Here is a 27,211-nt window from a genome sequence, read left to right on the forward strand (position 1 = left end):
GTGCAGCAGCTTTTTATTTTGATGTGGTCCCCTTTGTTTATTTTCTCCTTAGTTTCCTTTGCCTTAGGAGATGTATCTGTAAACATATTGCTATGAGATATGTCTGAAATTTTGCTGCCTATGGTTTCTTCTAGGATTTTTATGGTTTCACAACCTAAAGTCTTTTAGCCATTTTGAGTTTATTCTTGTGTATGGTGTAAGTTGGTGGTCTAGTTTCTTTCTTTCTTTTTTTTTTTTTTGCATGTATCTGTCCAATTTTTCCAACACCATTTATTGAAGAGATTCTCTTGACTCCATTGTATGCTCTTGCCTCCTTTGTCAAATATTAATTGAATGTAATGGCTTGGGTCAATTTCTGGTTTCTCTGTTCTGTTCTATTGATTTATATTCCTGCTCCTGTGCCAGTACCAGGCTGTTTTGTTTACAGTGGCTTTGTAGTATAACATGAAATCTGGTATTGTTATTCCTCCATCTTTTTTTTTTTTCTTTCTCAAAATTGCTGCAGCTATTCGGGGTCTTTCACAGGGTCATTTTCAAAATGGCTTTTCCACACTGGTTTATTCAATACAAGTAAAAATACAGTTGGTGAGGGTGCAGAGAAATTGGAACCATGTGCACTCTTGGTGAGAATATAGAATGGTGCAGCCATAATAGAAGACAGTGTGGGTATTCCTCCAAAAGTTGAAAATAGAATTACTATATGATTCAGTATTCCCACTTCTGGATATACTAGTATATCCAAAAGAATTTAAAGCAAGATCTTGAAGAGATGGGTGCACACCCATGTTCATAGCAGCATTATTCACAGTAGCCAAGAGATGGAAGCAGCACAGACAGATAAGTGGCTAAAGAAAACCTGGTACATGCATACAATAGAATATCATTCCTTAAAAAAGGAAATTCTGATACATGACTAAGGAAATTATATTAAGTGAAATAAGCCAGATACAAAAGGGATAAAGACTGTATGATTCTACTTATAGGGAGTATCCAGATTTATAGAAACAGAAAGGAGAAAGGAGAATTAGTTTAGTGGGTATAAAGTTTCAGTTCTAGAGATCTGTCATACAACAATGTGAATATACTTAACACTATGAACTGTATACTTAAAAATGGTTCAGATGGTTAATTTTAATGTGTGTGTTTTTTTTACTACAATAGAAAGAAGGAATGAAAAAATTTTCTCTTGTATTTTGAGAATATATTTTCCCTAATTTTGCTGAAGTACATTTTGAGAATTTGTAGTAGCTCTACATCATGCAAAATTTCATTAAAGTCATCATTATTAACTCTGATCTATAGTTGAATATTTTGAAGACGTTGAAGTTAGTGGTTCTACATCCATGTGAAGAGTGACGTGAGGCATGAGGAAGCTGTGTGCAGGCCTGTGGTTTGGGCCGTGGTGAAGGGGTTTGCCCAGTGGAAGACTGGCACGCAGTGGGAGATAAAGATGATCTAAGTAGACTACAGAGGACTTTGAAATACCAAAGAAGAATTTTGTCATGATGCAATAGATAACTGCTGTATAGTTTCTTGTGAAAATGGTGAAACCACTGTTTTATGAGGCTTACCTTGGAAGTAATGTGTAGGGTGGCTTAGGGTGGGGGCAGGGGCTGTGGAGACAGGAGAAGAGTTTTCTGCTAGAAGTTGGGATAAATCCTCAATGGGAGGCAGGGAGATCTGGGTGTGCATCCTGCCTTGGACCCAGCACTTGCGTAGCCCAGATAAATAAGCTCCTTGGAACCTTAGTTTCCCCATCAGCAATTTGCAGCTCAGTTGAAAAAGATTCATTGATTGCCTTCTATATGTCAGGTATTCTGCTCAGCACTGGGGATACAAACAGAAAGACTGCCCCTCCCTGGAGGAGGTTGTGGTCTCAGAAAGGAAACCCACGTGAAGACAGTGAGTGTGAGGAATGAGAGCAAGCTATGCGATGAGCACATAGTGTCCAAATGTAGCTCTGAGGCCCCTCCCAGCGAGACACCAGACACCGAAAAATCCAGCTCCATGAAGTTCACTAAATTACAGGCAGGGATTCAAGGAATTACCAACGGGGAGGGGCTATAAAGTTATGAAATAGTTAAGGTCATGAAGGCAAAGGATACAGCAGAAGTTGATGAGATCCTTGCAGACCCAGCTGGAGACAGGGATCAGGAGTAAGAAGAAAAGGTTAGTAAAAGGAGCAGAGGACCAGTGAATTTGCTACTATCCCAAATGATGTAGAAGTGCTAGACTTGGGGTACTAAGCTCTTTTTAATATTTGTCTAGTAGCTTTTGCCTTCTCACTAGTAGCAGAGTTAGTACTATATTAGAAGAGGCAGTGGCGCCCAGTGGGCAGGTGTCAGATGGTGTGGGCTTGGGGCCTCTGCACACAGCCGTGTGGTATTGGGACTTCGGCCTGCTCATCTGTAAATGGGGAAAACTAATAGTACCACCTCGGAGCAGAGTCATGGGGATTATATGAGCTTGAGTCATGCAAAAAAGGCTTAAAACAAGGCCTGGCGCATCCAAAGTGCCCCATAAAATAGTATTGCATTTCTTTAAAGTTTTTTTCAGTGCTTTTATATATCATCATTTCATTTGTGGCTCACAACAAACTAATAACAATTACTTATTGAGAATTTACAAATGACCCTGTGAGGTGGGTATTATTATCTACATTCAACAGGTGAAAAACCTGAGAAAGGAACTTGACAAAGGACTCAGATTACAAAAAAAAAAAAATGTAAAAAGAATTTGTGCAGCATGGTTATTTGAAGCCAGGTTAGTCTGACCATAAAACCCTGCTATTAGTTCATATGCTGTTTTTCCATCTGTCCATCTGGCCATCTATCCAATAAAAACTTACTGCACTTATGTGTGCCAGGCAGTGGTTTAGGCATTAGGAGTACAATTAAGAGCAAAGCAGACAACCCTGACCAGGTGGCTCAGTTGGTGGGGATGTCGTCCCATATACCCAAAGCACCAAAAGGTTGCGGGTTCGATTCCCAGTCAGGACACATACGTAGGTTGAGGGTTCGATCCCCGTCAGGGTATGTGCAGGAGGCAGCCAATCGATATTTCTCTCTCTCCCGTCCTCTCTGAATCAATGAAAGTTTATCCTCTGGTGAAGATTAAAAAACAAAAAGGAGAACAAAGCAGACCAAAATCACTATCTTTATGTAGTTTACATTTTAGTTGGGGGAGACAGACGACGAACACAATATATTAGATGGTGATCAATACTATGGAGAAAAATGAACCAGGAAAGAAGAGGGGGTGGGGTTGAGAATTTCGCTTTTAAATGTGATGGTCAGGGAAGGACAGCTGCGCGTTTAAATGCTTGGGAGAAGGTGTTGGGTTCAGGGAGCAGGAGGCCCTGACAGAGGGTGCCTGGTGTGTGAAGCAGGCAGCCATCAGGGCCAGAGCTGAGTCAGAGGGGTTGGAGATGGAGTGAATGATCCAACTTCTGAATGGATTAGCATGGTCATTCTGGCTGTTTGATGAGAATTGGTATGGGAACAGGGGCAGCAGCAGGAAGAACAGTAAGGCATTGCTGGGGTTACCCAACTTGAAGTGAATGAGGCTTGAGTAGTGGGAGAGTGGTGAGAAGTGGCTGGATTCTGGACACATTCTGAAGGGAGAGTCAGGATTGGTGATGAGTTGGAACTGGGATGTGAAAGGCAGAAGAAAAAGAATGACCTCTAAAGAGATAAAATTTAAACTTATTCCCATTTTACAGATGAGAAAAGTGAGGTTGGAAAAGGATAAGTGACTTGCCCCAAGGTCATTTAGCTGGAACATTCATAAAGCTAGGATGATTTCCCAGGTATTCAGTCAAAATTCCATAGCCTTTCCCTTGTGCACATCGCATCTCTCCCACCCTGGGCCTCCTACCCCACCAGCCTTCCCCGAGCACTGAGAACCCTCCAGTTTCTTCAGTGCTCAGTGGAATACTAATCTGTGTTGAAACATTCACTGTTGTAATTTTAGGAAGCACCTCAGCCCGAGCCATTTTTCTAAGTTTTTATAATAGCAACTCAGAGATCATTCAATATATGAAGTCCAAATCTGTTTCCAAAGAACTTTATTCCAGTACTTCCTGTAAAGGTTTAGCCTGTTTTTCAGTGGTACCCTTTTTTCAATAAACTTGTAAATTGTGGATTTGTACATTATCACTGCTGGCTTTTATTCTCCTTTACTGATTATCATCACAGCAATAGCCAGACCCAATGATAAGGAAGTCTCCTTAGGTAAACATTGTTGAGTGGGTCTCTGAGGGAGAAAGTGTCATTGTCAGGGCTTTGTTGTGGGTAAGAGGCCCAGATGCCTTTATTTTTCTGAGCTTTACTTATTTGGGCCGGCTGCAGCTGACACGTCATGAGGAGCCTTGCCGTTGGAGCCAGGCTGTATAGATCAGCGCTTGCTAAAGCTGGGGGTTCCTGCCCCCATACAGCCTGGGGTTTATGTGTACCTTCCTCGCCCAGGATCATTGGGACATTTCTGTTGTCAACCAGCCTCATTGTAGGATGATAGTCTGGGCAGCTGCTCCAAGGACTCGGGGTAGAGACTTTCAGCTTTAGTGTTATCTCCTCTGTAGTCTAAGACAGACTTGTTTGTCTTTGAAAAACTTTATAATTTGCTTCGTCAACACCTTCTCCCAACCTCACCCAAACACACACCAGGAAAGTAGACCAGGTAGCCCTGTGTTCTCTGCCGGCAAGCACTCACCACAGCATAGGAGGTGGAAGGCACTATGCCTTATCCAGGCTCACACACCCTTCTCAGACAGGGGGGCCTAAATTTCTCCCCAAAATTCTACCCAAAGCCTCCAGCACTAGCAACAGGAGCACCACCAGCTCTGTACTCCTGAGGGAAGCCCCTTGAGAGAGAGGGTCCTGGCATGTGCATCAGCCCCTATCAGGGACGGACATGTGCACACACACAGCTGGCTCTCTGCCCACCTGCCTGCAGTCCCCTCACCTGGCCCATCAGCAGTGCTGGGGCCAGGTGCTGCCTCTCAGTGTGTCAGCAAGCAAGCTGGCGTCTGGAAGGCAGTGCCAGGTGTCTGGAGAGCTTTCATCTGCTTCTTGGCTTTGTGGTCAAGTTCAGGAACATTTGTTCCCTGCAATTTCTTCCTCCCTGAGGCAGCTCACTTTCACTTTTACCTCTCAGACACGGGCCCTGGTCTTTCCTGAGTGAGACGTGCTGGGAGCAGGGAGGAGAGAGTGGGGTGCAGGAGGGTGCACCCTCCTGTCCTCCAACTCAGCTGCTTAATCATCAGCATATCCCAGATTCACTGGCCCAATATCCAGACCATCCTCACTGTAAACAGACCACCGTTAGCCTAACTGGGACACAGACATGCGGGTGGCAGGCTATGCTTCACCATGTAGGTGCTGCTGCAGAATGACTAGGGAGCCGCTCTGAAGGGGAGTGACTGCAGTTGGGGTGTGGGGTTTCCAGGTACAACGGAGCACCCCAGGCTGTGTGAAAGCACATGTAAGGCATGCCCTTGTAGAGACTTGGCTTGTTGGGCATCGCCAAGAGGTGCTCTGTCCAGAGCGTGGGCCCAGAGGCCAGGCACTAGGAAAGAGTGGGTCCAACTTGTGGACTGCACTGGCCGTCTGCCTTCCCACCATTGCACTTTGTGTGTTACGCATATCTCTCGACATCATCATTGTTGTCCTGTCCGTTCAGTGAAGAAAATTTAACAATCCAGTGCTAAAAATACATCCATAGAGCTTGTTTTCACGTTTATTACCCTCCACTGTTGCAATTCTTTTTCAGTAGTTGTTGCTGTAAAAATTCTAGTCTCTGTTTACAAAACGTATTGCTTTAAAAAAGTTGTTCACAATAGCATAGCTGAAGTGATGGGGAGGGAGGAAAGCTGTGAGGGCCTGGGACGCAGAGCTTGGGGCATGGGCAGGGCTGGCTGCATGTGCGGAACACCTAAAATGTGGCCTGTCCAGATGGGGTGGGCTGCAAATGTAAAATGCCCATCAAATGTTGAAGGCTTAGTACCAAATAAATAATAGAAAAGATGCCATTAAAAAAAGAAAGGTGTTCTGCCCTGGCCAGTGTAGCTCAGTTGGTTGGAGCATCATCCCATATACCAAAAAGTCACAGGTTGGACTCCCAGTCAAGGCACGAACTATGTTGTGGGTTCGATCCCCTGTGAGGTGCCTACATGAGGCAGCCGATTGATGTTTCTCTCTCTTCCTCTCTCTCTTAAATCAATAAGAACATGTCCTCGGTGAGGATTAAGAAAAATTATTTTTCAAGAAAGTTGTTTTGTTTAGAAAGTAGACCTGTCCCCGTTATTACAAATTTAGAATCGTAAGTCCTTGATGAAAACAAGGGCAGACATCTCCCTCCCACTGCTCAACCTGCGCACCATGTTCTGAGTTTCATTTCCCAGGCGCAGCGCCTCCCGTCTGGTTTCCCTGGATCCGGCCTCTGCTCCACCAACCCTGTTCCCACCACGCTCGCTGCCATCACCACAATAACTCTCTTTAGTGAGTTGCCAGGATCTTGACACACATAATCTCACTTGATTCTCTAAAAAGAAAGAAAATATTTTTACAACAGAATGTAAAGCTCAGAGAGATTAAATTGCTTGGTTAGGGCTGCCTGCCTGCAGAGGGGCAGGGCCAGAATTCAAACCCGGCCCTGTGACTCTAAACCCGTCACTCCGTGTCTCGAAGCCCCGACAGGCAGTGTGCTCCCAGCTTGCTCTTCCAGGCTCGTCTCTCGTTAGATGTGCTGCTGTTGCATCGGATCTGGCCACATTTCGTTCCATGAGACCTTTTCTGTCCTGTTGTTGTTTAAATTCCCTTTGCTCGATGTCAGATTAGCCTTGGCAAGAATAGGCCACTGTCCCAAGAAAGAAAATCTGAATACCACAGTGGTTAATCTAAAATATTATACCCATCGTTAAAAGGTCTTTCTCTTTTTTTGGTAAATTCCCAATTCTGATAATGTGAGTTCCAACCTTTTCCCATGTGAAAAACTAGCAAAAATGGCTACATGTTTTCACTTAATGATACTACTAGAACCATTCGATTTTAGTAGTGCTACTGCCTTGCAGGTAAAAAATGGAAACAAAATGCTTTTTAAAAAAATGATTATATTTTTCATTTCTTTTACTTCTCAAGCTTTATCAACATGTTGCTTAGAAACACTATCTGTATTTATATTTTTATATCCGCTTGGCAGCACAAATTTCCAACTAAATCACACCTAGTTCACGCAGTATCCTAGCTCACGAAATAACACTATGTTAACATTGGCAATGCTCTCTGAATTGTTCCTCTTCCTACCGAATGTGTCGCTTAACCCCAGCCCTTTTTAGCATCAACTGCTACTTTTGGATTAAATAGATCAGTAGAAACTTTCTAATGATTTTGTCATTTAAAAATATTTGTTAGCTGCGTCTTTTAAACCTGCCACTACTTTTTTTTAAGTTTCTTCAGATGGCGGTACTGAATCCTGTGCCTTAGTGGATGACAACGGCAGCGAGGAGGACTACAGCTATGAAGACCTCTGTCAGGCCAACCCCAGATACCTGCAGCCAGGCGGGGAGCAGCTGGCCATCAACGAGGTACTGGGATCCCACATGTGACCAGTGGTGGACACCTGATACCAGGGCCAGCATCACTTCAGACTTCGCTCTCTGATTATTTCTTATTGCATGTCCTAAAACCTAGAACTTTGACTAGACAAACAGTTTCTGGCATTTTCAAGGACAATTTATGTAATGAAGTTCCTCCCTTTTTGTGATAAGAGCAGCAGTCATTAGCTTAGGCAGCCGTTCATTCTGACAAACTCGCGCTTTATCATAACTCTCACAGCCAATCTAAGAGGTTGCAGTTACCGTCCATATTGTAATAAACACTCTGAAAGTAAGAGGCTAAATTACTTGCTGGTAAATGGCAGAGCTGGCATGAGCCACATATTTCTCACTGCGAATCTGGTATTCTTTCTACCAGTCTGCATCTTTAGCCTTTTTCACAGCAGTATTTCTCGAGGGCACCGCTAGCTTTGGAGTTCTTGACGCCTCAGTGAGTAGGCTCTGAGGGTGCCCCAGGAGCCAAGCGGATGTCGTTGTCTGCCCCTGCACTGGGCTCACATGAGCTGCGTCTGTTGTTTACTTTTATTATGAACTGTAGACTATCTCGAGATCATTCTGTGTTCTCTTTGGTTGCAGTAACTATAAAGTGTTTTCAAATTGTGAGTGAAGTGTGAAGGCTGAGTTCTGGGTGACGCTGAGGGTCTTGCAGCTAAGCCCCCTCGTGACCTTCAGAGGCTCCGCTCGGCAACATCTTGCTTGGCAGCTCAGAAAGCATTTCTCCGTGTATTTTCGAGATATTCAGGTTTGTTAGTTAACCAACCTACAGATAAGTGAGCTACTTATACTTTTTTTTTTTTTTTTTTTTTAAAAAGTGGATTTGGGCTTTAAGGTCATGTGAGAGAGACTCACCTAATTCTCTTTTCCCTGATATGTTTTTCTTCATTCATTTTGTGTAACAATCAGTCAGTACTGACCCAAAGCCATTGGCGTATACAAATGAGAACTAGGAGATGTGCATCTCACCCTGAGACGCCACACAGACCCCCGCCCATCCATTCTGCCTGCCTGACTTTCGCACTAAGCACGCCTGCGTGTTTCCATTTCAGCTGATCAGCGATGGCAGTGTGGTCTGTGCAGAAGCCCTGTGGGACCACGTGACCATGGATGACCAGGAACTGGGCTTCAAGGCAGGAGATGTCATCCAGGTTCTGGAAGCCTCTAACAAGGACTGGTGGTGGGGCCGGAGTGAGGAGAAGGAAGCCTGGTTCCCGGCAAGCTTTGTCAGGGTAGGTGTTGGCCCTCTCACCCCTCACACCTGTCTCTGGGGAGCGGCAGATAGAATGGTTCAGGCCAAACTCACTCTTTGTACAAATTCAGTTTGTTATAATTGTTTCAATCAAACCTAGAAATTCAACTGGGTCAAAGGAACACTTTTAACCAAGGTAACTAGTTGTTTGGCACTGCTGCTGTGTTTTGAGCCACTGACGCCGTGCGGCTCTGCCAAGTACGTAAGTCAGGCGAGGGTCAGGCTGCCTTCCCGAGGAAGCAGAAGCCATGGGGCCCCTGCCTGTTCCATGCCACCTCTCCCAACCCCCCCATCCCTGTGTGTGCACTGCAGTTGCGTGTCAATCAGGAAGAGCTGTCGGAGAATTCCAGCAGCACGCAGGGTGAGGAGCAGCAGGAGGATGCTGGCACGACCCGCCACAAACACTCTGAGAGCAAGCAGCAGATGCGGACCAACGTCATCCAGGAGATCATGAACACAGAGCGGGTGTACATCAAGCACCTCAAGGATATCTGTGAGGTAGGGCGCCAGACATGCGGCCTCACTGAGGTTTCACATGACTATGATATGCCCACCTGGCTCTCTTCTGTTCCCAGTCACACCCTCCTATGCACATATTTTTTAAAGCCCTCATTCCGCCTCACCTCCTCCTATACCTCTGGCTCCTGCACACACTGCTCACTCATTACATATGCGTCTACCTCGGTGAGCCTCAGTGGTGAGCATCATGGCCATCCGCCAGGCTGTTGCAGTCAGGTCTCTTTCGGGGCCCTGTGCCACTGTCTCTTTCAGCACCGAACCCTGAGCCTATTCAGAGCAAGAGCCTGTCAGTGAAGGTAACACCTGTCAGTGAACCCCACTTAACTTGACAAAGATTCAAAAGTTTGGCGGTGTACAGCCCACTGCCTCTAACACTGTCTCGCAGGCGGGATTCTGAGTCGTTTAGATGTAGAAAAACAAACAAAACACTAGCGATAGCCAAAGCTGTATTCCACAGCATCATGATAGTTCTGCTGCATGATGCATTTTATTCCTCCCGTGGCATTTTTGTTTTTGTGGGTTTTGTGTGAGCATTATACCAGACTGTCCTGCTGCGAGTGCTGACCTCTGCACTCTCAATTCGGCTGGGACGTTCAGCCCTGAAGACAAGCTGAAGTGAGACAGCCGCGCATTTGTAACTGGATTAACTGGCCAGATGCAGATATACCAATGTTTTGTGTGTTTGTGCCATCTTGTTCAGTAGGAATATATGGCTAAGGGAGTTTCTTTAAAGTGGCATTCTCTGAAGATGAAAGTAATTGCTAATAATTGTTGAGCATTGACTATATGCCACCCCTCTGTGCCTGGGTTAACTCATTTTACTCTCACAACACTCTCACTAGGTCTTAGCCGTGTACAGGTGAGGAAACTGGGGTGTGGAAAAATTGAGTGGTGGGGTTGGGATTTAAACCAGGCAGCCTGCCCAGAGCCTGTACCCTGAACCTTTGCATTGTCTTTCTGTTAAAATTCATACCAAATAGTCCAGGGTGGGATTTTACCATAGAGTCAGTCTAGTCTGTAATTACCTGATGTTAATTTGGGAATAATTATTACATATATGTATGGCCTTTCCTCACTAACTCCTACCGAAGCCATAGTACGAACAGGGTGCATAATTAGTAGTTCCTAACAAGTCTTCTTGGTTGTGAAATAGAATCAGCAATCGGAGAATGATTAGCTGAAGAGTTTAGAAAAATATAACAAGGCCAATTTCTGAGCTAGAATTTGAAACTGAGCAACTTGTTTCATGAATATAGAAACTGGATATGACTTCTTGTATGATAAATCCAGCCACATACATCTTTTCTCTTTCCTTTTGTTTTTAAAACATGGCACATTGTAGTCACGGAAGTAGGATTCTCCTAACAGAGACCCATAGATGTTAAAGTAATTTTCTCTAATTAAAATCTTCTCCAAGACAATGGCTTTGGATGCAAAATACTGTATTATTCAGAGAAATAAATTCTATGAATTTCCAAATTCATTTTTAAAAGCATATGTTCCCTTTTGCAGGGCTATATTCGACAGTGTCGCAAGCACACAGGAATGTTCACTGTTGCACAGCTAGCCACCATTTTTGGAAACATAGAAGATATTTATAAATTCCAAAGAAAGTTCCTGAAAGACCTGGAGAAACAGTACAATAAAGATGAGCCTCATTTAAGTGAAATAGGATCCTGCTTTCTTCAACATGTGCGTCACCTGTTACTTCTTTATTAATAACATCTGGTTAAATAATTTTGCAATGTTTCTTCATTAAAAATAGGAGTACTTTTTGTTTCTTTGTTTGCTAGATTAAGTGCCCATAGAATGGAGATATCACTTGTAAAGTAAGTTGATTAGTTTATATGGTTAATCTTTAGCTAAATATACTAAGTCCATTTTTTTTTAATCTTCCCACTTTTATGCAGTTTGGAGTAATTTTTAATAAGTCCTATTAATTGTCTATTATATGTTAAGCACTGTTTTCAGGATCTTCTTATATTAGCTCCTATACTGCTGTGAGGTAGGTATATTATTGTCCTCATTTTACAGATGAGGAATCTGAAGCCCATAGGGTAACTGACCCAGGGTCACACATTAGTAAGTGGCAGATGGGAAGACAGACTGAGGCCTGTGGCTCTGGGACCCAGGCCTGTAACCAGTGTAAATGCACAGGCCAGTCTTGCGATGATGGCATGAGCTGATCATGTAGCTGATTACCGACTGCCACTATTTAATACCAAAAAATTCCAGAGGAAGATTCTATTCCCAGCCAAAATGGCCAGGGCCCAATAATAGTAACAGCAACAGCAATGACACCACCACCACCTCCTTGCAGCACAAGCTGGTCCGGGGCCAGGAGCTTCATAGAGGCAGTGGTGTGGAGCAGGTGCCCGAGGTGGTTGCTTTCAAATAGCTGAAAATAATGCTGTGGGGATAATGCACGTGGGAAGGTCGAGCCCATGAGAGCACTGGGCCTGTATGGGATTTTGTAAAACACCTGTTTGGCCAGAGTAGAAGGTCCATGGAGGTTAAGAGAAGCTTCTGAGTCACCGAAGGGCAGGCTGCAGAGGCGGTAGCGCCCGAGCGGGAAGAAGCCTCAGTGGGTGGATCTCGCCTGGAGACGGGAGTTCAGCTAAGGACCAGAGGGGTTGCTGCTTCTGGGCCTGGGCAAGGTGATGGCAGGAAACACAAAGACAGACTCATTGAGGACAAACTGACAAGACTGGTCATTGAAAAGCAGCAGTCAGAACCACGCGCAGGGTTTTGAGTCTGAAAGAATGAACAGGTGGGTTAGGAAAGCCTGCCTTGTAGGGCAGCAGGAGTTTGGTTGTGGGTGTTGCGTTTGAGCACGCCTGTGTATAAACGTTGGAGTGGAGATGGCCGGAAAGGAACCTGCTCGGGGCAGGTCGATGTTTGTGACCGTGAAGCCTGGCAGTGGTGAGGAGACACCTGGAGTGGGGAGCAGAGGCCCAAGAACCGAGCCAGCAAGCCTGCTCCTGGGAGTGTGCAGGGAGGGAGGGTGGAGGGCACCAAGGGGCTCTGCAGAGTCCAGGGGAAGGGCAGGCATCATGGAGAAGCCGGCAGGATGGCTGCAGCCTGGAAGTGACCCAGGGAGAAAGGTAGTGAGCAAAGGGTTTGTTTGCCTTAGAGGTGGGTGGGCAACATGTGTGGGAGCCATGTGGGGGAATATCGCAATGAGAAGGCGGTAGCTTTGAATCCTCACCTCTTGGTCAAGGAGTTTAAAGGGAAAGTAAAGAGGACGAGGAGGGAGCGAGTTGGGCATAAGAACAGCACCTTCTTCTCTTAGATCAGAGCTGGGGTGAGGGGGGTGACAGTAAAGGGCGCTGTGCTCGGGGGAAGCCCAGTGCACCTATGACTCACCCTTCCAGGGTCTGTGGGAGGCTTCCTGGAAGGGGACCAGGGCTCTGAGTCCTAGAACAGCCTCTCCCTGCACCCCCAAGAGATAAGAACCCTCTGGAGAGTCTGCAAATGGCCCCTTACCAGAGAAGATTTTGCCTTCTTGCCCAGGTGGGAAAAACACTGCTGAAGGACTTGGGGCACCTATCCCTCCTCCCAGGGATGCCCCCTCCCACAGGATTGTCCTTGTCTCAGCCCACAGCCCCCATAGCCTGATGACGCTGTGCTTTCCCCTTCCCAGCAAGAGGGCTTCGCTATCTATTCCGAGTACTGTAACAACCACCCGGGGGCCTGCACGGAGCTGTCCGGCCTGATGAAGCAGAGCAGGTACCGGCACTTCTTCGAGGCCTGCCGCCTGCTGCAGCAGATGATCGACATCGCCATCGACGGCTTCCTGCTCACACCCGTGCAGAAGATCTGCAAGTACCCCCTGCAGCTGGCCGAGCTGCTCAAGTACACCACGCAGGAGCACAGGTGAGAGGCCACCGGGCAACGCCCGTCTCTCCACCATGTGCTGAGGCCTTCAGCTCTCCCGAGCTTCCCAGGCTGGCAGGGACAGAGGGCTCAGATGTCAGGCTTGTCACTTTCGTTACTTCTAAAATAGGGTTATTGAGGCTCCAGAATATCCATTCCTAGAGATATTAAAAAATAGCCCTGTCTAGTGTGGCTTAGTTAGTCGAGCACTGTCCCTTACACCAAAAGGTCACCAGTTCAATTCCCAGTCAGGGTACATGCCCAGGTTGCGGGCTAAGTCTCCAGTAGGGTGTGTGCAGGAGGTAGCCAATCGATGTTTCTCTCTCTGTCTCTCCCTCTCCCTTCATCTCTCTCTCTCTGAAATCAGTAAAATCATTAAAAAAAAAAAAAGATATATATGGTTTATGGTTTTAACAGTCTGCCAAAAAAATAATAATAAATTATTTGGGCCCTGGCTGGGTAGTTCAGTTGGTTAGAACATCGTCCGGATATGCCAGGGTTGCAGGTTCAATCCCCAGTCAGGACACATACAAGAATCAACCAATGAATGTATAAATAAGTAGAACAACAGATCGATGTTTCTCTCTTTCTCTCTCTTCTCTCTCTCCCCCTTTTTCCCCTCCCCCTTCCCACCCACTTCCGCTCTTTCTCTAAATCAATTTTTAAAAAAATAATATTTCTTACACTGTATTCTGTGCACATAGGGATTTTTATTGTGTTGTTGGTCCTATCATTGGCATATATTTTATAAATACTCTTTTATAGCTACTCAGTCGTTAATAAAAACAATTTTTAAAGAGAAATAGACCAATTGAATACAGTGTAAGAAACATTCCTTTTCTCTCCTTACTCGTCTAGTTGCTTCCCACTAACTCACCCTCAGAGCAGTGCTATTTACTGTCAACGAAATGTCACTCTGTAGAAGGGGTGAGGACGTAGGGAAATTTGAGCTGTAAAAAAGTAGGAAATCTCAAGGCTTAGAGTAGCGTGTGGGGTCCACTTGGGAGGCATATTTCACCGAGGTCCTGGTTGGCTCTCAGTCCTTTCTGGCCCAGCCCGGGTGCCTGCTCTGTCTCCAGATTCCTTCCACCCCATTTCCTGTCCTTTCAGCACAGCGTTTCACGTGATTGGCTGCCTGCTCCATCTTCCCTTAGGACTTACTTTGTGCCTAAGTTCTGGGAGAGCCAAAAGTTCTCCATTGCTTACGTAATAGCAACTCAACATTTTCCTGCATGCACAGAATAAGGTGTAATCTTGCTGTGCTTATGTGTACGCTGTCGCCCATTCGGTAGTGGAATGGGCACATCCATTTTCCATGACCATGTCACCACAGCACCACCCGCCTATTTGGTGCCTTTAGGTGGCAGCAGTTGGGTCATTGCCTATGTTCTCACCAGGGCAGAGCTGAAATGCCAGTGAGGACACAACCATTGCAGGCAAGGTTTTAGGATACAGCTTACTGTTCCAGACCAGAGTCACACCTGTCCGTGACACCTGTGTCACCGGCACACAGCTTTCACTGCACCCGCAGCCCTGGAGGGGACAGCCTGGGAGGGTTCTGGTGGGAAGGGGCGGGGGGAAGGACGGTGAGGAAATCTGCTGGAGCAAACCACAACTGTTTGGGGTTCTAACCTTTGTTCGGAAAGCGTCACATTCTCCAGGGCAGTGCCTGGCCCTGCAGGGTGCCCAGAATAGATCATTCTTTGCCCGGCCACTGGTCAGTGGACAATTAATCCTAGATGTGAGTACTTAAGGAGTCAGGACTACCAAGCTAAGAGAAGGGAGCTTATTGAAACAGATGAAAGAGCTGTGTATTTTCTCTTTTTGATGGAAAAATCAGAAAAGTTTGGAAAGAAAATAAAGTCAACAGAATCACAAATTTGAAGAAAATTTTAAAAAAGAATAAAAATGCATCATGATGAGAAACTAAAGAAAATAATAAATAAGAAGCAAAGACATCTTGAAAGACCCAGGCAAGCAGATTAGATCCCAAGACGGGAAAGCTGTGGCCAGAAGTTCACACATCACCTTTCAGCAGTTAATTTTCAATGTAAGGAAATTGCAGATTTCATCTGTTTTTTTAAAAAAATCATTTTAAAGAAAATGATATAAAGCCCATTTTTTTAAAAAAAAAAAAATTACACTCTTTTTTGGTTGTTGTTTTTTTCTGGAATTATAAAATAAAAACTTGCAGAAGAAAACAATTATCTTGCCCCCTTTCTTCCTTGCTGGAGAGCTCCCTGGGCACTGTGCTCCAGGATTTTGGCAGCCCCTTGAATATTTCTCTTCTTCCTCTGCTGCCGTGTGAATCGCCTGTCTGAGACAGCAGGTCTGCCTTCTGGGCAGATGGCCAGAGACTTCCTGGGAGCTGCATTTCCTTGTGTTTGGTAAATAAACAATAGAACCTGCTTCCAAGGCTTTTCTCTGGGCTTTGCAGGAGGACTCTACTTCAGTCCCACTGAGTCCATAGGCTCTGTCTGCCCTGTACGACAAGGAAAGTGCTAGAAAGTAAAAAATCCAGCTCATTCACTGGACGATTAACTTACATATTCCCGTTACTAACTGAGCAAAACTTGGATGTGAAAGTTTCCAATAGCGGACATCTCTTAGCCTGTGTGCAGATTAGAACTCCAGTTTTAGTTCTTTTATTCCCTATAGTTTAGAGGCCCTGGGAGCAGGAGCCTAGTGGGGCAGCAGTTAGTTTGATTTGACTGTAGCCTATGGAAAGCACCAGAAATGAAGATCTGTTGATGAAGTAAATGCCACATTGGCGTTTACATGACTCATTAGGTCAACCTTCTGTGGCTGTGTTCTCTGGTGTCCTTTCCTGAACACCTTGAAAGATGGAACTCAGAGCAAATTATTACTCTTGAAAATGGTTAGTGATTATATTAAAGTACTTTCTATAGCCAACTTGCTATATCAGAACCAAAGCAATCACAGACCGCCCTTTCTTTATTAATGAAAATCATTCATTGTCACAGTGATTAAGACATTTCTTGTGGCATTTACTTTCATTCATGGTAATTTCTGGGAAATGAGAACAGCATTCTTATTCCAAAGAATTCTGGATTGCGTTGGTCAGCTCCCTTAACCTGTGCAGACTACAGCCTATTCATGGAGGAACAAGAAAAAGGGAACAGTGGCTACTGTTTAAATGCCATGTTGTCTAGACTGTTAGTATACAGATCGGGGAAGGAGTGTATTATTTTGTTGAGTAGCCTGTCATATGGTTAAAATTCACCTCTCACTTTTCAGTGATTACAACAATATAAAGGCAGCCTACGAGGCCATGAAAAACGTAGCCTGTTTGATCAATGAGCGCAAACGCAAGCTGGAAAGTATAGACAAGATAGCGCGTTGGCAAGTATCCATCGTAGGCTGGGAGGTGAGTGGATACCACCCCCCACCCCACATCATGCATCACCACTCACACCCTCCCCTACCTTTGGTCTAGTTTAATGACAGACTTTGATGTCCTATGATTGATACTTTATACTCATGGCTTAATGGTACACAGGGTTCCCTTGCTGTCTGGAATTAGCACGTTCCTATGAAATGTTCATACGCTGAAATGGTGCAAAGCCAAAGACCAACACCTCAGGACACATCTTGCTAGCAGATTCACAGAATAAACCGAGAAAAGGCCTGTCCATGACTTCTGGGTCCCGGCTCACAGCTTTCACTGCACAGATGCTCACAGACGCAGCTGGCCTCTCACACTGGACCTGCGATGCAGGGTGTGGTTCCAGGGAAGGAGCTTCCTGGGGCCAAGCCTGACACTCGACACTCCAGTGCCGCTGCCTCTGTAATGGCTCCCTGCAAAACCAACACTGAACGCTATTATTGCTTCTCCCCTTTTTTGGAAAAAATGAAAATTGTCTTTGGATTTCTTTCCATTAGCAAAAACAGGTACTAATTTAGGTCTTTAGTAAAAGTAAAGTAGTATAAAGAGAACTTTCAAGAAGCAGGGGATACCTGTATATATTTTGAGGCATATAATTGAATTGAAGTCAACTACTTTACCTTTTACCTCCACCAAGAAACACTCTTAGGAGTGTCTGTAATTAAAGTTTATTGCCTTCTCTCCTGCTAGAGCATGAGCTTCATGAAGCAGCTGGAGAAGATTTAAATAAATTGCAGTTGGTGAGAGTATGGACTGTGCAGCCACCCTGCCTGTGTGTGAATCCCCTATGACCTGGGCATGATCACTGTTTTCATCTAAGAGATGGAGAGGAAACTATTTCCTACCTCGTAGGGCTATTGTGAGGATTATATAAGACAGCGCAAATGCAGTGCCTAATACAGCCTGTAGTAATGGTCCAGCATGAATGCGCACACACACACACTCGTTTCTAAAAACAGGAATGATGACAATAATAGTACCTGTATTGTGTTTACCACATGCCTAGCACTGGATTAAGCCATTTATATGTATGAACTCATTTTAATCCTCTCAGCAGTCCAATGAAGTAGGAAATATCGCACCCATTTAACATATGGGGAAGCTAAAGCACATACAGTTAAGTGGCCTGTCATGGCCACAGAGCTAGGAAGTGGCCAAACTGGATTCAAACCCAGGCAGGCAGCCTGGCGTCAGAGTCCATGCTGCTAACCACTAGTCTCTCTGGCCATTCTTAAGATTGATAAATTGGTGCTGTTCATATTGTTTTTAGAACAAGCTAGATTCATCCTACATCAAACTAGTTGGTCAAAACTCACTTTCCCAAAGGCTTGTGAAAGTTTGGGCTGAGAAGTTACGTTTTTAACTAAAGTAGATAATAGTGATAAAAGGTGGAAAGAAATACTTGTATTTCAAGGCCTTATAGACTTCTGGAACCTGGACAGGCCCTCAGAGATCTCCGAGTCTAACTCTCTTATTTTGTAAGTGAAGAATCTAGGGCACAGAATTGCTTGAGGCAGGTAAATAGAAGAGGTATTTTGGAGTCAGGAGCTTTTGCCTACAAAAAAAAATGTTGTGTATGACTGAGATTAAAGGAGAATAAAATCTTCAGTTTGTAAAATTGAAAGCCAGTGTCGTGCTAAATACCATAAAGTTCCATTGAATTAGACCCAAACCTAAATATGATAAAAGTGTGGTTTTCCTTCCGTTCTTGGACTCTGACACTGAGGAGATAATTTATTGTCAGAAGTTTTTCAATTATCTTGCTGGTAACTTGCCACCTGGCCTTTGGTTTCCAAAGATCCTAAACGCGTTAGTCCAGGCAGCTGCCATAGGCCTGACTAAAGCCAGAGCATCTGTAGTTTGTCCCACCTGCCCAAACCTACCTGTGGTCCTCGTTCTCCAAGGATCGGCCTTGGTCAGCTGCCATATCAGACCTTGATCGGACTCATTAGCCCAGCAGGCTCTTCACTGCTCTTTCTGATAAGGAAGTCACCTCAGATAACAGAGGCCCTGTAACATTTTCCCATTTAGTAGGAAATAAAAGAACCTTCACATGCAAGAAGACTAACAAACCGAGGTTTCAAATGGCCTCTGAGGCTTGGCTACCTGTGAGTGGGCCTCAGGCACCTGGCAAATCTGGGGAGGCTTCTGGGTCAGGGCTCCCGGCACCTGGAGGTAAGAATTGGAAGGTCTCACAGTGTGTTTTCATCCTCCAGGGACAGGACATTTTGGACCGAAGTTCAGAACTGATCCATTCTGGGGAGCTGACCAGAATCACTAAGCAAGGCAAGAGCCAGCAGCGGACATTCTTTCTGTTTGACCACCAGCTCGTGTCCTGCAAGAAGGACCTGCTGCGCAGGGACATGCTCTATTACAGGGGCCGCATGGACATGGATGACATGGAGCTCGTGGACCTAGAGGACGGGCGGGACAAGGACTGGAACCTCAGCGTGAAAAACGCCTTCAAGCTCGTCAGCAAAACCACTGATGAGGCTCATCTGTTTTGTGCCAAGAAACAGGAAGACAAGGCGAGGTGGCTGCAGGCTTGTGCGGATGAGAGGAGACGGGTGCAGGAGGACCGGGAAATGGGTAAGCAGCGCTCAGCGCCACGGGGTTTCGTTGACCTCTGCTTTCTAACCTCATTCCCCAGCCCTCTCCCACAGAGTTAACTCCCACCCGTGGGAAAAGAAAAGGATTTGCAAATTCTAAACATTTTTAAATTTGCTTACAAGACAGGCTGTGGCAGATGTAATTACCACAGGCAACATTTACATGCCAGATGCTCTCCTACACATTTACAGAGAGCGCCTCATTTAGTTTCAAAACATGGATACTATTGCTGTACACATTTTACAGATAAAAAAATCGAGGCTTACGGCCCTGTACTGCAGTAAAGGCCATGCCTCCATATGCAGGACCACTGTCTTCTTCACACTGCTGCCCCCCTCCAGGTATTCACTGGCCTGTGGGGCAAACCCTCCAGCCTGGTGTTTACGGTGGGGCACAGTCTCAGCTGGGCTCCAGTGCCTCCCTGGCACAGTAGGGTTTTGAGCACAAACTGTTGAAGGTAAGTCAGGATGCCACAGGGACCATGGGCCCTAGAGATGAGGTGGGATGAAGGATCCCCCTCTCTGCAGCCTTCCTGGGCCCAGACCCCCAAGGCTGTGGTGCAGGATGGAGAAGGCCCTCCCCCTCTTTCTTCCCTGCCCACTGCCATGAGGAAAGCCAGAACAAAACCAGCCGGTGCTCCGCTGGCCCTCCCCATAGTGTGTGTCACCAGCACTGGCTCAGGCTGGCCACAAATGTTGCTCTCACCATAGGAGGTTTCATGGGATCATATGCTGGTATTAGAGTAGAAAGGGCTTTACCACTCAGCCAGGCTGCCACCATCAGAAGCAGGAATCTCCCCTGAAACACTCTAATAGCTGAGCACTGGCCTGTTCCTCAACCTCTAATGACAGAGCTCACTGCTGTAGGTGGCCCCTTCCGCTGAGTAGAAGTGTCCTGTATTTATTCCCACAGGAAAGCTGATCCCCAGCCACTTCCATATATTGGTGCAGCTTTTGACTTTCAGGCCTCATTGGAATAAGGCTCATCACTCCATCATGCCGAGAATTCTTCAGATAGTTGAAGGTCACATATATTCAAATGCAAACTGAGAGAGCCACAAAATGCTAATCTTACCTGCCATGTACTGTTGTCTAGTGCAGACCCTGAAATCATTTGTAAGTTGGAGTGTTTTGGTTTTTCCTCAGATTGACCCAAATGTTACAAGGGCATTCTAAATACGTCTCAATTCTGCCTTTTGGCAGGAGAAGCAAGGAGGGACCTGATGTTGTACCTTTGCAGTTCAGCACTTCCCTATTGCTGGTGCTCAAAAGAGAGACAGGAATGAATGAATGAATGAGTGAATGAATGAATACAGGGATGAAGGGATGCGTGCATGCGGCACTCCTGGAGCCATTAAATCTGTGATCTGGGTGAGAGTGGACAAAAATGGGACTGACCCAGGCCCTTGCCTGGTATATTCTGTCAGCCTAGGTGCCCAGTATATTGCGTGTAGGTCAGTGATGGCGAACCTATGACACGCGTGTCAGAGGTGACATGCGAACTCATTTTTTGGGTTGATTTTTCTTTGTTAAATGGCATTTAAATATAAAATAAATATCAATGCCGGGAGCCGGTCCATCCTTGCTGTTTCAAGGGACCTGGCATATATGGCATACTGTTCTTAATATCTTTGCTCACCTTCTTGGCACTATGTGTTTTAACGAAGGTCACCTCTCCGAGAAAGGTTGTTTCCCCAGGTAGGGATTTTTCCCTGAAGTCAGGGAGGGGATAAAACTCCTTAACTAAGTGCCAGGCGGGTAGTTAATCACTTTAACTACAAACAATCACGCTTAAGCTACATAATCTTTACTCCCTGGAATGGAGATAAGAACCGCCCTAACCTTTGCAATAGAAATTGACAGGATTGGAATCAACTGGTATAAATACGGATGTAACAAGACAATAAAAACCAGAACTTAGCTGGAGATCCTAGCTACAGATCCTGGCTAGGCTGCTGATCAACTGAACGCTGTCTCCGTGTCATTCCTTCTTCGCACCTTTGGGGACCCCTGGACCTGCTGGGGTTGGACCCCAGCATATCAAAAATATAAATCTTCGTTTTACTATGGTTGCAAATATCAAAAAATTTCTATATGTGACACGGCACCAGAGTTAAGTTAGGGTTTTCAAAATGCTGACATGCTGAGCTCAAAAGGTTCGCCATCACTAGTGTAGGTCGATCCTAGAGATTGTGTCATTGAACAGGCGGGGCATGGAGGGTGGGAATAAGGCAAGGCCAGAGTAGGCCTCAGAGCTGTAGAAGCCAGGGGGCCAGTGTGTGGAGCCTGAAAGAGACTCATGACTCATTAGGGACAGATGTTGAGCATGTTGAGGAGTCAGGGCATAGGGAGCAGCGTGTTCGAAGGTGGAGGGCGAGCCCTGGTGAGTGACCCCAGGCAGCAGAGTGCAGAGCCCAGGTCCCCTTCCACCAAGCAGAGGCCGCCCCCACGGCAGGGCCATTCCAGCAGCTGTGGCCGCCTCTGCCTCTGTCCTTGCCTCTCTCCTCATGCTCTCTACAGTTGGGGTACAAAATTTAGTTCCCATTACTCAAATGATACCTTTATTTAGGGGACAATCAGAACTCACTCAGCTTTCACAGTGAGTGAGCAGACCTGCGGCCCTTTGATTCATCCTTTCCTCCCAGAGCCTTATCCTTTAGGGGGATAATAGGGTGACTGTGTGACACATCTGGGTTTGCACAGGTAGTCTGTGCATCCCTCCCACAGCACCCCATTTCAGTCTTTCCGGTGTCCTAGTGACAGTCCTGGCTCCTTTCTTCTCTTATCCAGTCTTTCGACTTATTCTAGTTCCTCAAGGATCAAGGTTCTTTGCTTCAGGTTATGATGAATATCTCAGGGTAACATGGGTTACGGCGCAAGTTTTTTTTTTGTTTGTTTGTTTTTTATTGCTTAAAGTATTACAAAGGGTATTACATATGTGTCCATTTTATCCCCCCGCCCTAGACAGTCCCCTAGCCTCCCCTATCCCCCAATGTCTTATGTCCACTGGTTATGCTTCTATGCATGTACGGCGCAAGTTTTAATCTAAAATGTTTTCACTTGTTTTGAATACGTATTACCTTTGTTTCTAAATACAGGAATGGAAATTTCCGAAAATCAAAAGAAACTTGCCATGTTAAATGCTCAAAAGGCAGGACATGGAAAGTCAAAAGGTAAGTTTTACAGAAGCCTCCCTCTCTGTAATGTGTTTCAGCATTGGAATTAAAATTGGGAAATGCCGGAGTCCATTCATTGTCTTCACTAGCTGAGTTTAGACAGAGACCCCCCAAAAGCTAGTAACCTTTGAAGTTCTAGCAAAGGTCAAAACTGTGCACCACCCAGTTAATTTAGGTAATAATAGTTGAAGCATCCCCACCTTAGTTCCCTTAATTCCTTAGATACTTCTGGAGATCCTTGTTGATTATTGTTAATCAGATACTCTGCCTACTCCCGGAAATCTATTGATGAGCTAATCAGATACTTTGTCTATTCCTGGAAATTGTTTGCTGATCTGTGTGTCATTGAAACCTCCTTACCCTAAGGGCTACTCCAGATCAATAAAAGATTGGAGCAGCCTGAGCAGTGGCGGAAGTCCTTCGGGACTTGCCCGCCTGGTCCCCCAATATTGCAAAATTATCTCGTGTCTTTTCCTCTCATTTGTTGTGCGGCTCCTCTTTCAGATACCGAACCCTACTCCACACAGAACGTGGAGGGAGTGTTACTCGACAGGGAAAGGCTCAAAGTTAGCACATGACCAACTCTGAATGAAGGAGAGGAGTGCGGATGAAACTCAAAATGATAGATCCAAAATAGCGGGCAGTTTTACCATAATGAGCATTTGATTTTGAATGTACTTCCATTTTTTTTTTTTCCTTACACTTGCATATGAGTCTATAAAAGGTGTATTGAATTGGTAGCCAAGAGCTCCCAGACCTCCCTCTGCTGCCCACAACCCCTCTGGGCCCCCCACTGAGGGGTGATGGTATGGCCAGGTCAGCATTCCTTAGTCTGAGGCAGGTCAGCCACTCTTGTATCTTTGGGACATGTGAAGAGGAATCTCCAACCCCGGCTGTGTGTTCCTGCAGGCTACATTTTAGTTCAAGTAAGAAGATCTGAAAGTTCAGTACATCACGCAATGAGCTAAGAAAAAACAAGACAGACTCGCTTATTTAGGGCATATTCTCTACCCTGCAAGCACCTCAGAATGACCGGGCAGCTGTTTAAAAATACCAACGCCCAGGTCACACACACACACACACACACACACACACACACCCGGGTTCCGATGTGCAGGCAGCGTTTCTTTGAGTAGGTAATACTAATATTCTAGCCCAACAGAAACACTGAAGATCTTTATTCCAAAAATGTTATATTTTATAAACTTAATTCAGATTGACTCCAAGAGGGATTACCCTATGACATTTATCCTACTCAGTATTTTCCTAACTGAAAATGCAGAAAGAAGGATCAGTTCAGCCTAGGACTGTGATAAGCCATCAACTGCTGCACCAAGACGAATTCATTGCCAAAATAACACTCAACATTTTCCTGCTCCCACCACTCAAATGCAGAATTTCCCCCCTACGTTATAAACATGTTCAAGGCAGAAAAACGCACCGTATTCTTTTTTACATCTTCACTTTAATGTCAAGTGACCAATAAATATCAGTTCATTAGAACTTATTCATTTCTGTGTCTTCCAAGAGTCACTAGCTTAGCAGTGAGGCCCCCAAAAATGCAACTGAAGGTCACCTGCCAGGCACTTTTCATGAGTTACCTCACTTCATCCTCCCTGTCATCCTGGGAGATAGGGAAAGCCTGTGGCAAGCCAGAGGCAGGGATGGATTCTGAACTGAGGTCCTGGCTCCTTCCAAAACCTACACTCTTTCCTCTTATCATGCTGACTTTCACAGGTACTGTGTGGCCTTGTAGCTAATTTTAATGCGCCTTTTTAATGACCTCTGCACAAATTTAAAATATCGACTTTAATAAAGCAGTTTTGATTAAACTGATGAGGTATCTGGGTCTACTGTTCTAGGCACATTACTTCTATTAACTCGTTTAATTCTCATTCCCCAGTAGGCACTGGTATCTCTGCTTTAGATTTAGGGAACTGAAGCACAGGAAAGTCAACTGATTTCCCAAATACTTACAGCTCATAAGTGATAGAGTAGGCTCTGGGCCGAGCAGCATGGTATTGCTTCTCATTCCATATAGCCGTCTAGTTCTAATCTTGCCACTTACTGCCATGTGACTAAAGATTCACATAACCTCTCTGGTTTCCGTGTTCTTCTCAGCCACATTCCTGTAATGGTACCTTCTTGGGAGGATTTTTTGTGAGGATTCAGTGAGATAAACTATGTCCCATCTCCACACACAGCATGGGCTAAATGTGTTACGATTGCTGTCAGATGTACTTTTGGTGAATGTGAATTGAGAATCAGCTAAGCACTTTAAGTCTTGACACTTTTTTTCCTTTTTGGTTAATAAGTGACTCTCGTTCCGTGTATCTTCTTTCTCTCTTGAGTCAGGCTATAGTGGATGCCCCGTGGCCCCACCACACCAGAGCTTGCACCCCGTGCACCAGCGCCACGTCACGGTGCCCACCAGCATCCCTCAGCAGCAGGTGTTCGCCCTGGCAGAACCCAAGCGGAAGCCTTCGCTGTTCTGGCACACCTTCAACAAACTCACCCCTTTCAAGAAATGAAAGCGGGAGGGCGCACCTCGGCCTGTGGCCGTGAAGAGGACCTTTTTGTTCCTTCTGTGCTCAGTCCAAGGACCGTCTCTTGGACCCAGTGCTCTTCTTTGGGGCTGAATAAAGAAGAGAAGGACCTGGACTCACCTTCAGTCTCACAGATGCAGCTGCCTGCTTGGAAGCGGGAGAAGGTGATGATGCTCCCGGTACGCAGGAGCCTTCTGTGGTTGTGCCGAGGCGGCCGGCACTGAGGAACTGGTGACATGCTCTGAAGTGAGTGCTGAGCAGTGACCCTGCTAGCCTCGCTGGTGAGGAGACCCGGTGCTGCAGCCCAGGTCCAGGTGCGGCGAGGAAGGACAGGATGGCTCGCGGCTTTTGCATTCGGTTTGAAGGGAATGGTCCAGGGGTTGGGACGTCACTGGCACGAGTAAGCCGTTCCTCTCTTCCTTGGTGTTAGGGGACTCGGTGCAGACCCGTTCCCTGGCGTCATCTGAACCCACACAGTGGCCACATGGTAATTAGCAGGCTTCATCTTGCAGGCTTCTCCCCACACAGGCTGGAGGGGGAGCAGGAGGAGCCTGTCTAAAAGCAGGGAGGCCTGCAGAGCAGTAACTTCAGCCTCCTAGGGTGAGGCTGCTTTCCAGGGAGGGAGGGAGGCGGGGAAATCCTGTGGCAGGCTGATGGCGCTAGATAGATCCTTCTCTAGTCAGGTACCGTCCTGCCCACGCTCACAATGTAACTCCACGAGCAGAACCCTGTCTGCTGGTTCATAATCTAAAAACTATTCAAACACATCCATTTGCAATATAAAATCACATTCACTTTAGTTTCAGGATAAAGTGAATATGCAAATGCACTGTTTGAAAGGATTTCTCATTCAATCAGTTGTTCCTGGCACCTTCACCAATGAAGTTATAATGACATGTACGTCCCCTGAGAAAGCTTGAGCTTCAAAGCAGTCCATCAGCTCCAGGCGGAGCCCACTTGGTTGCATTAACCCAAACAGTAGTGCTGACCTGCCATTATTAGCATGTCAACGGGTTTCTGAAGATTCCCTCTTTATACAAGAGGCCTTAACAGAATATATCTAGACGCAGAGATAGCAGCCTTCCTTTAACGAGGGCCACATGGGCTGATACCTGTCAACAGTTTTCTCCTAGTCTTTGTCTATATTGTAAATTTTGATGAAAATAACTTTAAAATGTGTCTGGAGAAGACAGGCTCTGCAAGAGAGATGCCATTGTAATTTACTTAGTGCACTGGATGGGGGGAGGGTATTGTATGACTCAGTTTGTGTTTTTCTATTTGAAAATCTCCTTTTTGTATGCTACTCTTGGAACGTTCTTTTTTCTACTAGGCCCATGCTTAAGAATAAAGAAACCTGTACTGTCAATCACAGAGGTGTAGTCTGAGTCTCTGGGTGTGTGGCTTCTCCACACCCTCCCCCCTGCCAACCCCCCCACTCCCACACACACCCCCAGAGCTCTTCCGGAAGGACATGATGACCTGCAACAAGAAGAGGCAATCTTGGACCTCTCGGTGAGGCTTAGAGCAGCATTATGTGAAAGTTGTCAGGAAATCTTACCGGTTCTTTTTTTAAATCTTTTATTAGCTATGTTTTATTTATTTTATTTTTTTTTTAATCTTTATTGTTGAAAGTATTACATATGTCCTCTTTTTACCCCATTGACCCCCACTCCCCACCCCAGGTCTTCACCACCCTATTGTCTGTGTCCATGGGTTATGCATATATGCATACATGGTCTTCTGTTGACCTCTTACCACCCACGCACCCTCCCCCGCCTTCCTTCTGAGGTTCCACAGTTGGTTCTATGCTTCTATGTCTCTGGATCTATTTTGTTCATCAGTTTATTTTGTTCATTAGATTCCACATATGAGTGAGATCATGTGATACTTACCTTTCTCTGACTGGCTTATTTTGCTTAGTATACATTTACACAGTGGAATACTATGAAGCTATAAAAAAGAAAGAACTCTTACGATTTGCAACAGCATGGATGGGCCTAGAGAGTATTACTAGTATACTAAGCAGAATCTTACCTGTTCTTGAGTCTGCTCTGCATCTCCGTGTGCTCACTTCTAGGCAGTATTGCTGGAGAAGGCAGTAGGTGGTGCTGCCCCATGGCCAACGTCCCTGGGCCACTTCCTTGGACCTTTATAGGGAGTGTCCCAGGATAGAAGCTGCATTTGTGAGGCTGCGCTTGTGAGGTAGCGTCTCAGGAGGGGC

General features: G+C 45.6%; 1 protein-coding gene across 4 annotated transcripts in view; it reads left to right on the forward strand.

Moving 5' to 3' along the window:
• SPATA13 (spermatogenesis associated 13) overlaps positions 1 to 26,356 on the forward strand; it is a 91,073-nt gene extending 64,717 nt beyond the window's left edge. For 2 of the 4 annotated variants that reach the window (XM_036299661.1, XM_036299665.1), the window contains 9 exons: positions 7,446 to 7,582; positions 8,659 to 8,838; positions 9,171 to 9,356; positions 10,890 to 11,069; positions 13,021 to 13,253; positions 16,512 to 16,641; positions 18,876 to 19,248; positions 22,367 to 22,441; positions 24,800 to 26,356. In XM_036299661.1, the coding sequence (XP_036155554.1) occupies positions 7,446 to 7,582; positions 8,659 to 8,838; positions 9,171 to 9,356; positions 10,890 to 11,069; positions 13,021 to 13,253; positions 16,512 to 16,641; positions 18,876 to 19,248; positions 22,367 to 22,441; positions 24,800 to 24,975 (1,670 nt within the window). In that variant the 3' untranslated portion in view covers positions 24,976 to 26,356. Of the gene's footprint in view, positions 1 to 7,445; positions 7,583 to 8,658; positions 8,839 to 9,170; positions 9,357 to 10,889; positions 11,070 to 13,020; positions 13,254 to 16,511; positions 16,642 to 18,875; positions 19,249 to 22,366; positions 22,442 to 24,795 lie in introns of those variants that run through there. The other 2 variants (XM_036299662.1, XM_036299664.1) reach the window with 2 other exon arrangements.
• The last annotated feature ends 855 nt before the right edge of the window (positions 26,357 to 27,211 follow it).

The sequence above is a fragment of the Myotis myotis genome, unplaced genomic scaffold (genome assembly GCF_014108235.1).
Source record: "Myotis myotis isolate mMyoMyo1 unplaced genomic scaffold, mMyoMyo1.p scaffold_m19_p_3, whole genome shotgun sequence".
NCBI classification, from domain to species: Eukaryota; Metazoa; Chordata; class Mammalia; order Chiroptera; family Vespertilionidae; genus Myotis; species Myotis myotis.